Here is a 15,227-nt window from a genome sequence, read left to right as displayed (position 1 = left end):
GGCTGCTGATCCCTTGCCAGCTCTGGCCCTGCCTGCCCTTCGCCCTGGCCCCTCCGGCCCCCCCCCCGCCCGGCCTGCCTTTTCCCTGCCCATCCCGGGGGGGGGGGCAGGGGGCTCCTCTGGCCCTTCTCGGCTCCTTCTCCTCCTCCTCCGGCCCCCCGGCTCCCCACAGAGGAGACCAGCTGGTACCTATTTCTCTACTTGCGCTGGTGTGCTTTTGAAGTGCTAGGTTGGCAGGAGCTGGGACAGAGCAAGGGGAGCTCAGTCATGGGGACTGGAAGCACAGACCTTCCGCTGGGCAGCCCAAGTCTCAGTGGCTTATAGACCACAGAACCCCCTGCGCCCCAAGACCCTCCCCTTTTGGGGGGGAAATCCCTTATTCCCGCGCCCCCTTGCCAGCTCTGGCCCTGCCTGCCCTTCGCCCTGGCCCCTCCCGGCCCCCCCCCCGCCCGGCCTGCCTTTTCCCTGCCCATCCCCTTTCCCCTCTCTCGGCTTCCTGCCTTTTCCTCGAGGCCCCCCGCCAAGAAGACCACCCTGGGGAGGGAGCAGCTGGGCGCGGAGGGGTTAAGAGCAGCTGAGCCGCCCTCCTAGAGAGGACAGGAAGAGGCGGAGGCGGGTCTTCCGGAGCCCCTCCCGGACCCCCCTCTGGCCTCCTCCGGTGAGTCTCCTCTCCCCCCTCGGGGGTCCCATTGCGGGGAGGGGCAGGCAGGGCCGGGCCAAGGGGGGGCGAGGGGGTTTCCCCAGCTGGTGCTGGACTACAACTCCCATCATCCCTCAGCCCTGGCCGGGCTAGCTGGGGGTGATGGGAGTTGTAGTCCAGCCACCTGGGGGGGGGGCGCCCAGCTGGAGAAAGGCTGGTCCAGATGCGGGACTGAGGACCCCGCGGGGCCCCTAAATGGCAGGGGCTTCCCCAAATGCTCAGATCTGCACCCCCAGACTGAAGAGGAAGCCTTGGGGACTTGGAAGGGACCCAAAGGGCATCTAGTCCAGCCCCTGCACTGCAGGAATCTCTGCTCAGTTCCCCATTGCAGGCAAGGATAATGAGTGAGTCTGCAACATATGAGTTGGTGCTTAGCGGTGGGCTCTGCTCCAGAGGCTCTTCAGAGATTGGGGTCCAAGTGAACCCCTCATGGCAGCGCCTTGAACGGAGCCCCATTGTTGTGGGGACTCAGTGAGGAGGGGTAGACGCATGGATGCCCCCGGAGATCCTTGGAGAAAAAGGTGGCATAGAAATGCCATTAATAAAGAAAGGCAGCCCAGCCCATCATCTGGGTGCTGCCAGATGGGTCTGGCATGACTTGTTTTCGAGAAACCCCTGATGGGTCCTCACAGCATCCTTTTCTCAGTCCTCACAGACTGACGGTTTAATTATCTGTTCTAGGACCTTCCCCGGTTGCCTGGTATCAATCTCAAGCTCACCGGTCGGTAGTTTTTCCTGTTTTTGAAGATGGGGACAACATCTGCCCCCCTCCAGTCTGCAGGAACCTCTCCTGTTCTCCCAGAATCCTCAGAGCTCTAGATGAAGGCTCTGAGCTTACATCCCCAAGCTCCTTCAGTACCTTGGATGCAGCTCAGCAGGTCCTGGAGATCTGGATTCACTTGAAGAAGCCATGCGTTCAGATACTTCCTCTTTTCCGATCCTGGACTTCAGCTCCCTCCTTACATCATTTATTCTTTTATCACTAGGTTGGGCATCACTTTCCTTATGCAGCCACACTGTTTTCCCTAGATGCCTCGCACTTTTCTTTACGGTTGGGACTGCCTGCATTTGGGCCTTCAATATTTCACCTTGAAAAAGCTCCCATTTATTTCAGTATTTCAGAACATAGGATCTCACCCAGTATCCCCTTAAGCCTTTTTAAATTGGCCGCCTTAAAGTGAATTCCTGACTACACTCAGCTTGCGTTTCCCTCTGTCTCAGGGGAGGACATGATCACTTTCTCCCACGTTTCCCAGTACTTCCACTTGGTTGATCAGTTCCCATCTGTTGTTGAGGACTAGATCCAAGATGATCCCCTTGCTGCTGCTTGCACCTTCTGGGTCATGAAACTGTCAGTGAGGCAGTTCTGCATGGTCACTTTCCTTAGACCAGGACTAGAGGCTTCTCTCTCTTCTTCCTTTTTTCCTGTTAATGAAAGTTCAGAGTCGGGGCTGTGGTGCAGTCCAGCCCTGGCTCCTAGCAAGACTCAGCCATGCTTGCTCAGGAAACATTTCTCTTCTCCTGACCAAGTATCAGTCTGATAACAGACCAATATGTTTGCTTTGTAGGATTTGCTGGTACCTCTAAATCGGACCATCAGAACTTGGCAAAAAAGGAAAGGATTCCTTCCGATCCCTTGGAGGCTTCATGAGAGCCCAGATGGATGAGCAAGACTCAGCTGGCCCTGAAGCAGGAGGAGGCCTTGCCCTCCAAACTGGGAGCAGTGGGAGATTATGGGAAAACTCAGTGCAGAAGATTTCGGGTGAGGAGGACACCCTCTGCTCAGAGGTGCAGAGCCAGCAGTTGACGCAGTCCGGCTCTCAGGAGGCCAAAGGACCCCGAGAGGCTTGCGGCCGACTCCACCACCTTGACTGTCGGTGGCTGAAGCCAGAAAGTCATACGAAAGCTCAGATGCTGGACCTGGTGATCTTGGAGCAGTTCCTGGCTGTCCTTCCGCTGGAGATGGAGAGCTGGGTGAGGGAACGCGGAGCAGAGACCAGTTCCCAGGCTGTAGCCCTGGCCGAAGGTTTCCTCCTGAGTCAAGCGGAGGAGAGAAAGCAGGCAGAGCAGCAGGTGAGAGAGACTTTCCTCTGGAAACTCCCAAGGGGCTCCAAGCAAGACAGGGCGCCTTCCAAGACGCTCTCCTAACGGCTGGCCCTCTTTTGAGAAGCAAGGGATGAGATCTGCTCCAATCATTCCTTTTCTAATCCTTTTCCCCATTCTCTGTTTTAAATCCTTGTTACTCTTTCAGGGAAAGTATCTCTTTGCGGAAATGGGCCTGGAGTCCTGTGAGGCAGAAAAGACTCCGTTGGACGCCAGAGAGAGGCCACTGGGTAAGGAGGAACTCGTCTTCTCATTCTGTGGATCTTGAAACTAATCTTTGGGTTCTGTTCATCTTTAGAAGGGGGAGGCACTTGGGGCCAAGAGCCCAAAGGGGGGGGAAGATGTATTTTGAAGAACAAAAATTTGAAATGGGTACAATGTCAAAATGCACTCAACAAGCAAGACCTTTTCCATGGCACATCTATGGCACTTATCTCTAAGTGCTGAACCTCTAGTTATAGGTAGGTAGCCGTGTTGGTCTGCCATGGATGGAAAAAGAAAAAGAAATCCTTCCATTAGCACCTTAGAGACCAACTAAGTTTGTTATTGGTATGAGCTTTCGTGTGCATGCACACTTCTTCAGATACACTGAAACAGAAGTCTCTTTCAGCAGCCTGTTTCCATGTGTCTGAAGAAGTGAGGGACGCAGAAACTGATGGCTTCCCTTTGACTTTTGTCTCTCGCAGGTGACAGAAGGATGCCCCCCAGACCTCCTCATCCATCTTTTCATGAGAACGGAGGAGAAGCAGCAGCTGTGGAAACAGATCTGGTATGGGGAAAGAGCTTTGTGGGGAAAGAGTCAGAGGAGTGGGGCAGCCAAGGAGCCTCTGGGCCAGAAAGAATCTCTCCTCCACTTGGTTTCTGTCAAAGCCTCTGTCCTGAACAAAGATGGGCAATCCCATTCAAGAAGGTTTATGTGCTGACAGGAATGAACAGCCATCTCTCCTTAGCTGGGCTTCGGAATGTCACTATTTTTATGATTTATCAGTAGCTGCAGTTATATTCTATATTGATCTAATCAGGCTTCTAAGCAGTTGAGAAGCTTCCAAGAAGTTGAGAAGCCATAACAAACCGTGGCCGGGATTCACCTGAGCAGCCCCATCAGCTGAAGAAGGGGAATCCCCCTCCTCCCCCTCTCTGTGCCCCCATGAGCCCCTTGAAGTTGGCTGTAGGGCAGAGGGAGGGTCCCATCGCCCCCAAGCATCGCACAGCGGGAGTAGAGAAGGGAGCGTTCTGTCTGGCAGACAGGAATACTTCCACAGACAGAACGATTTGAAGAACACCAGGCGGAGGTCCACCCATTCACACAAAGATTAATACCCATCATTAGAATGCACAGTAAAATAAATCCACTGAAATGCTAAAATAGGCATCCAGACCTAAAATGTGCAGCCAGATAAACCCATTAAAAGAACACAACAAGGAATGGGCAAAAAACAACTGAGGAATGTATAGTGGATAATCTTTGTGCTGTCTCAGAAGAGGACCTTTTCCCTTTTCCTTCAGGGTCCTCTGTGCTTTGAAGATGTCGCTGTGTATTTCACCGAGGAGGAGTGGGCATTGCTGGATCCTGACCAGAGAGCTCTGCATAAGGAAGTCATGGAGGAGAATCGTAGGATTGTGGACTCTCTCAGTAAGGATTCCTGCTGGACTATAATATCTGTCAGGGAACTGCCATCGGAGTTAGAGGTGCTGGACAGGCTCCAGCAGAGTAGGAGAGACTCTGCAGCAGAAGCAGGAACCAGCAGGGGGAGTGCAGGAGTTACAGCGGAGGGGAGGCTCTCAGACGCTTCTAGTGAGAATAGTGAAGAGGTAACTAGACCCCCTTTAGGAATTCCCTCCCTTCGCCGGAAACTGTCACGCAGAGAGTCACGAAAGCGCATGTCCGTCAAACAGCTTTTATGTTGGCGTAAGTTCCGTAGACGCCCACTGTCAGATTCTACCAGCGACTGACGGAGTCATGCTTTTGGGGGCTCCGTTAGTGCCTGGGTTTGGATGACCGGCCAAACCCCAGCGGGATCAAGCTTTTACGCACAAGCAGCTCATTATCCCATCACAGCAATCTGACAGTCTCCGAAAGCTGTTTGTGCAAGCAGAGGGCATCATGAGTGAACCAGCAGGAACCGGGGCAGCTGGAGCTGGAGCAGATCCAAGCCTGGAAGAAAGGTACAGGGCGTTGGAGGTCCAGCTCGCACTGCAAACGGCGAGGCTGGAGGAGAGGAGGGCTCAAGATGCAGATAAGGGGAAAACCACCCCACTTGCCAGAAGGGTGCCTGGATTGGTGCAGAAATTTGGGGGGAATCCCAGGAACTATCAAGCCTTTAGAACAGAGATGCAATATGCTCTCAATCTACTGTTTGATGACTTCCCCGATGAGAACTCTAGAGTGGCGTACGTGATTGGCCATCTAGAGGGAGGGGCGAGGGACTGGGTTCGCCCCCTGATGGCAGCCAATAATGAAATCTTAAAGGACACAATGAAGTTTTTTCGCGCCATGGACTTGATGTTTTCCAGCGAGATTGAGCAGGGGATGGTGCGCAGGGAGTTGATGGCTTGTAAACAGGGGAGCCGATCTGTACGTGAGTACTGGACTGAGTTCACCATGCTGATTCATAGACTGGGGTGGAACCTTGCTAGTGAACCTATTCAAATGCTATTTGAAGAAGGTCTCTCTCCGGCAGTGAAAGATGAACTTTCCCGGGCGCCTAGGGCGGAGTCTATGGACCAGCTGACTAAATCAGCGCTGTCCATAGGAGCACGCCAGGAGGCTAGAGCTTTGGAAAAGCGGGAAGGAAAGGGGGAACGTTGGAAGGACTTCCGCATTCCAGAGATTCCGGAGCAGCCTTTCCCGCCAGCAGAGCCGATGGAACTTGGAGCAGCGCGCGCGCGCACAGTTTCAAACACCAGTGAAGGGCGGAAGAAGGAGGGAAAGAGCGGCAAGAGATGCTATCTCTGCCAACAGCCAGGTCACTTTGCCAGAGTCTGTCCGCAAAGGAAGGAATGGCAAGGGATGGCAGGAACTGTTGGGGGGAAGGAGGAGGATGAAATGAAGGAGCAAGTAAAAGCCAACGCCTGGTTGCCAACATCGGGGCACAGCAGCCAGGCCAGGGAGTAGTGAACGTGCCCACGCCGGAACCCCCAAGACCAGCACTTGTGATAGAGGTGTTGCTGGAACTGGCAAACGGACACCCACTAAAGATAAGAGCGCTATTGGACTCAGGTAGCTCATGTAATTTCATGAGTAAGGAGTTTGCAGCTGAGCACCAGATACAGACTATCCCATTAAGTAAGCCTTTGCAGGTTACCACGATTGATGGGAGGGAGCTGTTGGGAGGAGAAGTGAGCCAACAGACTGTACCAATGATAATGAGGGTGGCACGGCACACAGAACTGATAGCGTTTAACGTAGCCACCCTGGGAGGAGCCCCTATTATCTTGGGAATGAGCTGGCTGGCACTACATGATCCGCTAGTAGGCTGGCATCAGCGCGTGGTTTCCTTTGGATCAGCACATTGCCTAGAACACTGCAAGGAGGGAGAGGCCCAGGCAGGCAGCAGGGCCACTCTAGCAGGGGTGGAAGTGATGGACAAGGGGAAGGTGCCACCACAATACGCTGACTTGATTGACGTATTTAGCGAAAAGGAAGCGGATAAATTGCCCCCGCACAGACCCTTTGACTGTCAAATTACTTTACTCCCAGGAGCACAATTGCCAGTGGGGAAGCTGTATGCAATGTCAGACAGTGAGATGCAGGAGTTAAGGGAGTTCATTGACAAGAATCTCAAGAGAGGTTTCATCAGAGAGTCACGAGCGGTGGGGGGCAGTCCAGTGTTCTTTGTGGACAAAAAAAACACGGGCAAGCCCAGACTTGTGTGTGATTTCAGGTCCCTGAATGCAGTGTCAGAACCAGTGACTTTCCCTATGCCTAGAATTGATGACATTCTGACACAGGTGAGAAAAGGGAAGATTTTTACCAAGCTGGACCTTAGGGGGGCATATAACTTGATACGTGTGAGGAAGGGGGATGAGTGGAAGACCACTATGTTCACCCCCTTGGGGGCGTTTGAGTACCTCGTTATGCCTTTCGGATTACAAGGAGGCTCCGCCTGTTTTCAATCATTCATGAATCACGTCCTGGGGCCATTGCTCTACAAGAACTGCGTAGCGTTCTTAGATGACGTCCTGGTGTACTCAGAGAATGAGGAGCAGCATGTGCGAGATGTAAGAGAGGTACTGAGCAAACTGCAAGAAAACCGGCTGTGGGTGAAACTGGAGAAGTGTCAGTTTCATACTAGGGAGGTGGAATTCCTGGGGTACCGGTTGTCTGACAAGGGATTGGCCATGGATCCCAGCAAGGTTCAAGCGGTACTGGAATGGAAAACACCAAAGACCAAGAAGGACGTGCAAAGGTTCCTGGGGTTCGGAAACTTCTATAGGAAGTTCATCAAAAACTTTGCCCATTTGCGCCCATCACAGATTGTCTTAGTAGCAAAAAGAAATTTGTTTGGACGGAAGAAGCGCAGCGGGCGTTCGAACGCCTAAAGCAGGCGTTTGCGTCGGAAGAACAGCTTCTGCACGTGGATCTACAACAACCAATGAGAGTGGAGACTGACGCGTCAGACCGAGCAGTGGGGGCCGTGCTTCTCCAGCCGGGAAAGGATACGTCGGAATGGAGACCGTGTGCATTCTTTTCGCGGAAATTGAACAAATCCGAGAGGAACTACACAGTGTACGACAGAGAACTGCTCGCCATTCATGAAGCATTCCGGAAATGGCGGCACTTGCTGATTGGGGCGCAACACAAGGTTCAAGTCCGAACTGACCACAAAAATCTGGAATATTGGAGAACAGCCCGTGTCCTGAACCAGAGACAAGTGCGATGGGCCCAGGAGTTCTCCAAATTCCACTTTGAGATTCGTTACGTGCCAGGTTCAGAGAACGTGAGAGCGGATGCCCTTTCCAGGAAACCTGAGTACTTAGAGGGGGAGGGAGCGCCTGAGGCAAGGCATGTAATCTCCGAAGACCGCTGGGTGTGTGGGGCGGCATTGGTGGGGCAAAGGGAACTGATGGAAGGTACGGAGAACGATGAATACGCCCAAGAGAAACTCAGAGAACTCAGGAGGACAGAAGAGAACACAGGGGGATTTGAAGAAAAGAACGGGGCGTTGTATTACAAAGGGGCACTGTACATACCAGATGGGGAACTGAGGGGCAGAGTACTCAAGCAGTTGCATGACAGCCCCACAGCGGGACATTTTGGACAGCACAAAACCATGTGGTTGGTTACCAGGGAGTTTTGGTGGCCCAAGGTGAGGGAGGACGTGCGGGAATATGTTAGGGGTTGCGACAGGTGTCAGCGAGCAAAAGGAGAGAGGGTGGCGCCAGCGGGGCTATTACAACCCTTACCCACGCCAGAAAGGCCTTGGGAGGCAGTATCCATAGATTTTATGACGGACCTGCCAAAATCCAAAGGCAAAACAGCTGTCATGGTGGTGGTAGATCTATTAACCAAAATGTGTCATTTTATAGCCTGTTCACATGCGGTTACAGCGGAGGAGACCGCCAAGTTGTTTGTAGAGCATATTTTCAGGTTGCATGGCGCCCCCTTGAGGGTGGTCAGTGACAGAGGCAAACAATTTACTTCCAGGTTCTGGAGGAAACTTATGAGCTTACTGCAAGTAGAACTCAATTTCTCCACTGCCCGACACCCAGAAACTAATGGGCAAGCGGAAAGGGCAAACGGCATTTTGCAACAATACCTGAGGTGTTATGTAAAGGACAGAGAAAATGATTGGGTAGATAAGCTACCGCTGGCCGAATTTGCCTACAACAACGCGGAGAATGTGTCCACAGGGATGAGTCCTTTCCTGGCAAACTATGGGTGCCATCCCCGGGCATTCCCAGGAGAGGGGGGGGAGAGGTGGAGCGTGCCGGCAGCGGAACATTTTTTTGAAGAGATGGAAGCGATCCACCGTCAGCTTCAACTTAACTTAGAGAGAGCCAAGGAAGAATATAAGAAGCAAGCAGACAGAAATAGGAGGGAAGGTGAAATCATAAGGGTGGGAGACCGAGTGTGGTTGTCCACCCAAGGACTACCGTTCAAGGGTGGGAGTAAGAAATTGAGACCCAAGAAATTGGGACCCTTTGAGGTCATACAGCAGGTCAACCCAGTAGCATTCAAACTCAGACTGCCCAGTCACATGAAATTACACCCAGTATTTCACAGGTCATTACTGTCGCCGTACCGAGAGGGACGTGAGTGGGGGGAGCGTGAGAGAGAGGCCACCCAAACGCTCGTGATAGAAGAGAGAGAGCGCGACATGAACGTGGCAGGAATCATTGATTCCAGGTGGAAGGGGAATCAGGTGGAATATCTGGTAGAATGGGAGGGGGAAGTAGAGTCGGAAAACACTTGGGTGCCAGCAGAGGTAGTGAATGACGAGATCTTAATAGAAACATTTCATCAGCGTTTCCCAAGAAAACCGCAACCCGTGGCACGATTTAGAAGGGAACACTTTGGGACCACCGATGAGGAGGGAGAGTTTGAAGGGTTCCCAGAGTCAGGGGTGGGTGAGGAAGCTGCCTCCGACGAAGAAGAAGAAGACGGGGAGAGAGACGGGACGCCGTGGCTAGAAGTGTTTGAATCCTCTGATGACGAGGATTGCTCTTTCAGGGGCTTTCCGCCCTCACCGCCAGTGGGAGAGGAGGCGGGAGGGGGTGAAGGGGGGCCTGGGGGGGAGGTGGATGTCAGGGAACTGCCATCGGAGTTAGAGGTGCTGGACAGGCTCCAGCAGAGTAGGAGAGACTCTGCAGCAGAAGCAGGAACCAGCAGGGGGAGTGCAGGAGTTACAGCGGAGGGGAGGCTCTCAGACGCTTCTAGTGAGAATAGTGAAGAGGTAACTAGACCCCCTTTAGGAATTCCCTCCCTTCGCCGGAAACTGTCACGCAGAGAGTCACGAAAGCGCATGTCCGTCAAACAGCTTTTATGTTGGCGTAAGTTCCGTAGACGCCCACTGTCAGATTCTACCAGCGACTGACGGAGTCATGCTTTTGGGGGCTCCGTTAGTGCCTGGGTTTGGATGACCGGCCAAACCCCAGCGGGATCAAGCTTTTACGCACAAGCAGCTCATTATCCCATCACAATATCTGTTTTGAAATACACACACACACACACACACACACCCCTACACCTGTGAGAATCCTGCAATATTTTGATGGTGCTTGACAGCATCTGGGATTCTCATTCCCCGCAGTTCACCTTGAATCTACTGTTTTGTCTGCAAATATTCTTGCCCCACATATGCCTTTTTAAACCATGACCAGGCTGGTCTGAGCTGCCCAGACCTTCTGGAATGTAACTTTCTGTGTGGTGGCAGAAGAAGTAGCAGCTTCTGTGAGGTTTTCTGTTTTTGCTTCTGTCGCTTTCTGGTTGACCAAAGAGACAACTGGCCTTGCAGATGGAGGAGATTCCATGATTAGGCCAAACAAGATCTTTTCCGGAAAATGCCAGGCTGTTTGAATCTCAGGTTCCCATCAATATGTGTGTCATTGACAGTCAACAAAGGCAGTGAACCCTGTAGTAGGACCTCAGATCTAACTCCCTTGAACTCTTCATTGATCACAAACATTCATTAGCAGTGCTCCATAAATTGAATAATTTGGGGCTCCATTTCTTCCTGAGGCTCTAATCAGTTTTTCTCTTTGATGCAGGTGGTGATGGATTGGAAATTATGAAGAAGGGGAACCGTGACAACATTCACACAGTGGGGAAGTTGTATAAATATTTGGAGTGTGGAGAGAGTTATAGTCTGAGCTCCCATTCTACTTCCCATGAAATATATCCTATTGGGAAAAATCGTTATCGGTACTTGGAAGATGGTAAGACGGTTCGTCAGAAGACATTTCTCACTTTCCCTAAAAGAACTCACAGCAGGGAGAAACCCCATCAGTGTTTGGAATGTGGGAAGAGCTTCAGTCACAGGGCTGTGCTCAAGGCCCATCAAAGAATTCATAAAGGAGAGAAACCCTATAAGTGCTTGGAATGTGGAAAGAGCTTCAGGCAGAAAGCTAACCTCACAGATCATCAAAGAATTCATACAGGGGAGAAACCATACCAGTGCTTGGAATGTGGGAAGAGCTTCAGTCGGAAGGACCATCTCTTATCCCATCAAAGTATTCATACAGGGGAGAAACCATATCAGTGCTTGGAATGTGGAAAGAATTTTAGTCGGAAGGATACGCTTACTTCACATGAAAGAATTCACCGAGTGGAGAAACCATATAAATGCTTGGAATGTGGAAGGGGCTTCATTAGGGGCTGCCAGCTCACTTCCCATCAAACAATTCACACTGGGGAGAAACCCCATCGGTGTTTGGAATGTGGGAAGAGCTTCGCTCGCAAAAATAGTCTCACTTCCCATCAAAGAATTCATACAGGGGAGAAACCCCATCATTGCTTAGAATGTGGGAAGAGCTTTAGTCGCAAAAATAGTCTCACTTCCCATCAAAGAATTCATACAGGGGAGAAACCATATCAGTGCTTGGAATGTGGAAAGAGCTTCAGTAGGAAGAGACGTCTCACTTGCCATCAAATAAGTCATACAAGGTATGAACCCTATAAATGCTTGGAGTGTGGAAAGAGCTTCAATCGGAGGTCCTTTCTCACTTCCCATCAAAGAATTCATACAGAGGAGAAACCATATCAGTGCTTGGAATGTGGAAAGAGCTTCAGGAAAAGGGTCCATCTCACTTCCCATCAGAGAATTCATACAGGAGAGAAACCATATCAGTGCCTGGAATGTGGGAAGAGCTTCACTCGCAAGAATAGTCTCATTTCCCATCAGAGAATTCATACAGGGGAGAAACCATATCAGTGCACAGAATGTGGGAAGAGCTTCACTCGCAAGAATAGTCTCACTTCCCATCGAAGAATTCATACAGGGGAGAAACTATATCAATGCTTGGAATGTGGAAAGAGCTTCAGTCACAGGCAGGGTCTCACTTCCCATCAAATAATTCATACAGGGGAGAAACTCTATCAATGCTTAGAATGTGGAAAGAGCTTCAGTCACAGGCAGGGTCTCACTTCCCATCAAAGAATTCATACAGGGGAGAAGCCATATCAGTGCTTGGAATGTGGAAAGAACTTCAGTCGGAAGGGACATCTTACTTCCCATCAAACAGTTCACCGTGAGGAGAGACCATATCAATACTTGGAATGTGGAATGAGCTTCAAATGGAAGAGAAGTCTCACTTACCATCAAAGAACTCACAGCAGGGAGAATCATGGTATTTGAAGATGGGTCTCCTATCTCCTCTCAATCTCCTCTTTTCCAGTCTAAGCCTACCCAGCTCCTTCTATCGTTCCTTAAAAGGCTTGGTTTCCAAATGCTTGATTATATTGGTCACCCATCCTGTGGCCACCCTTCTCGGCACAGATTCCAACTTCTCAATATCCTCCTTTGATTGTGACATCCAGAATTGAGCACAGGACTCCAGGTGTGGTCTGACCAATCAGAAAGGAATATAGTATTACTTCCCATGACCTGGACATTAGACGTCTGTTGAGATAGCCTAAAATAGCATTAGCTTATTTTGCTAGTGACTCACCTTGTTGACTCACGTTAAACTTTTGGTGTCCTAAGACCCTTAGATGCTTTTCACATATGCTGCTGGCAAGCGTGGAGTTTTACATAGAATCATAGAATTGTATTTTTTAAAAAACTTTTAATAAATTTTTATTCAATATGAGTTAAAATACATACATAATCACGACAAAAGAAAATACAAAAGAGAAAAACAAATACATCTATCCAAGGAAAAGGAATTAGAGAATATTTTGTCTCTTTTCATATTTACAGTTGTTGTTGTTGTTGTTTAGTCGTTTAGTCGTGTCCGCCTCTTCGTGACCCCCTGGACCAGAGCACTTCAGGCACTCCTGTCTTCCACTGCCTCCCGCAGTTTGGTCAGACTCACGTTTGTAGCTTTTGCCTTCCCTGGGAGGAAGGTGGAGTGGATGTCTGAAACTCAATGTCAAACTGAAACTCAATCCAGATAAGACTGAGGCAGTTAGTGGGTGGTGCCCGAGACCAGATGGCTGGGAGATGGCCTGCTCTTAAAAAAAAATAAAAAATTTAAATTGGTTTTACATAAAGTTATACACGATAACTGTAACCTTTCCAAAACATAAACAATAACAAGGTTCTTTTACACCTTCCCCCCCATGCGCTCCAGTTCTAAAGATGTTATCTTTTCCCTTTTTCCTGCATCTTTTACCATTATCCATCTCTTATGCAGCCATAGTAACCAAAGTTCAGTTCACATTACAAATGTCTTTGCATCCCTGCCCGTGATTTTAACTGTCTACAGTGGTCTTTCAAGTATACAATAAAATTATCCCAGTCTTTTAAAAATACTTGTTCTTCCTGGTTTCTGATCTTTCCCCTTAGTCTCGCCATTTCTGTGCATTCTATCAGTTTGGTCTGCCATTCTTCTTTAGTCGGTACTTCACCTTCTTTCCATCTCTGGGCAAAAAACATTCCCGCTGCCGTCGTGGCATACGTAAACAGTCTCTTATTTCCTTTGGTAATTCATCACATATTGTCAGGGAACTGACATCAGAGCGAGCAGAGCGAGAGGCGGAGGCAGGGCTCCCGAGCGATGCCGGAGAGGGGACCAGCAGGGGGGAAGGAATTCAGCGTAACACCAATAGAGATGAGAGGGAGATGGAGGAATTGGTGACAGGGCTCCAAGACCCTTCATACGAATCTAGTGGAGAGAGCGCTGGCACGCCCCTGCCTTCCCCTCACTTGCACAGACGCGTCCCGCGCAGGGAACATAGGAGGAGACTCGGGGTCAAGCAGCTTTTATGCTGGAAGAGGTTCAAGAAACGCCCAGTGACGGATTCTGCAAGTGACTAACAGGTCACGGAGGGCGAGCTCCAACCCTAAACATGGTTGAGCAAACAAACGGACTAAACTGAAGGCAATTTACGCACAAGTAACCCCCTTACAACCATTACACATATATTATAACAGAGAAGCCTCTGGTTTTCTGAGAAAGGGTGAGGGGAGAGACTCCACCAGGCCAGGCCTCCTTCCACCTGCCTTGCCCCAACTTCTGCTTCTCAATGTGTATTGTATTGTTTTGTCTACTGTGGCTTGCCGTTGTTTTACTGATTATAGTTTAGATATTATTGTAACTGTTGACTGGATTTCTGTTTAACTTTTATATGTTATTATTATGTTATACTATTCTAAGTAATGGTTGAATGTTGCTATTTTGATGTAGGCTGCCTATTTTAAAGTTATGTTTTGTATTGCATTAGATTGTTAGAAGATGTACATTTTCTGTTTCTTCAGCTTGTAAACCGCCTTGAGTATTGTAAGATAGAAAGACAGTATACAAATTAAAATTGATGATCATAGAATCATAGAGTTGGAAGAGACCACACGGGCCATGGAGTCCAACCCCCTGCCAAGCAGGAAACACCATCAGAGCACTCCTGACATATGGTGGTCAAGCCTCTGCTTAAAGACCTCCATAGAAGGAGACTCCACCACACGCCTTGATGATGTTGATGGTGACAAAAGTTTCCTTAAACGCTTTCTTTAACTCAGTATATATCATTTCCCAGAACGCTTTTACCACTCCACAGTGACCACCACATATGATAAAAGGTACCTTCTTTCCTTTTACATTTCCAGCACAAATTTGAGCTGGTTCTATACATTTTTGCAATTTTACTCAGTGTGAGGTACCAACAGTACATCATTTTCATACAGTTTTCTTTCAACGGAACAGCAAGCCTTAAACTTCAAATGCTCTTTCCATGACTTTTCCCATGATAAAAATTGTATATTATAACCAAAGTCTCTTGCCCATCACTGATGTAACTTCATCATTTTTAGTATACCATTCTAGGGAGATGGCCTGCTCTTGATGGGGTTACACTTCCTCTGAAGGAGCAGCTTCATAGCTTGGGGTCCTCCTGGATCCTTTCCTGTCGCTCCAGACTCAGGTGGCCTCCGTGGCCCAGAGTGCCTTCCATCAGCTTCGGCTGGTGGCCCAACTACGCCCCGGTCTGGACAGGGATCACCTAACTACTGCTGTCTATGCCCTGGCAACCTCAAGGTTAGATTACTGCCATGCGTTACACGTTGGGCTGCCTCTCAAGACGGTTCGGAAACTGCAGCTGGTGCAGAATTGAGCGGCCAGGTTGCTCACCGGAGCAAGGCGGATTGAACATATTGCACCAATCCTGGTCCGACTGCACTGGCTACCCATTCAGTGAGCTGGTTTTGACCTATTAAGCCTTAAACATCTCAGGACCGCAATTCCTCAAGACAGCCTCTCTCCATATCCCCCTACCTGGACCCTGAGATCATCTTCTGAGGCCCTTCTTTGTGTCCCTCCTCCTTGAGAG

The 15,227-nt window shown here is 49.8% G+C and overlaps 1 protein-coding gene across 2 annotated transcripts; it reads left to right on the top strand.

Annotated features, from left to right (window-relative positions):
• The first annotated feature begins 1,058 nt into the window (after positions 1 to 1,058).
• LOC310841807 (uncharacterized protein) lies at positions 1,059 to 13,215 on the top strand. 2 transcript variants are annotated; one of them, XM_083733306.1, is made up of 6 exons: positions 1,059 to 1,578; positions 2,146 to 2,773; positions 2,952 to 3,033; positions 3,490 to 3,572; positions 4,310 to 4,436; positions 10,514 to 12,539. In XM_083733306.1, the coding sequence occupies exons 2-6, from the start codon at positions 2,348 to 2,350 to the stop codon at positions 12,097 to 12,099; spliced, it is 2,304 nt and encodes a 767-aa protein (XP_083589432.1). In that variant the 5' UTR covers positions 1,059 to 1,578; positions 2,146 to 2,347; the 3' UTR covers positions 12,100 to 12,539. The 2 variants fall into 2 exon arrangements, 1 of the variants encoding a protein (XP_083589432.1); XR_014562751.1 differs by lacking the exon at positions 1,059 to 1,578 and adding an exon at positions 12,692 to 13,215 and having other exon boundaries at positions 1,641 to 2,773; positions 10,514 to 12,511.
• Positions 13,216 to 15,227: the final 2,012 nt, after the last annotated feature.

The sequence above is a fragment of the Podarcis gaigeae genome (assembly GCF_964106915.1).
Source record: "Podarcis gaigeae genome assembly, chromosome: 3".
Classification (NCBI taxonomy): domain Eukaryota; kingdom Metazoa; phylum Chordata; class Lepidosauria; order Squamata; family Lacertidae; genus Podarcis; species Podarcis gaigeae.
The sequence above is the reverse complement of the archived record's forward strand: the minus strand, read 5'-3'. Positions and strand labels throughout refer to the sequence as shown.

Coding starts and splice junctions, on each gene's coding strand:
- LOC310841807 (XM_083733306.1), top strand. CDS start 2,348: ATGAGAGCCCAGATGGATGAGCAAGACTCAGCTGGCCCTGAAGCAGGA. Junction 3,034..3,489: donor CGCCAGAGAGAGGCCACTGG/GTAAGGAGGAAC, acceptor TGTCTCTCGCAG/GTGACAGAAGGATGCCCCCC. Junction 3,573..4,309: donor CAGCTGTGGAAACAGATCTG/GTATGGGGAAAG, acceptor CTTTTCCTTCAG/GGTCCTCTGTGCTTTGAAGA.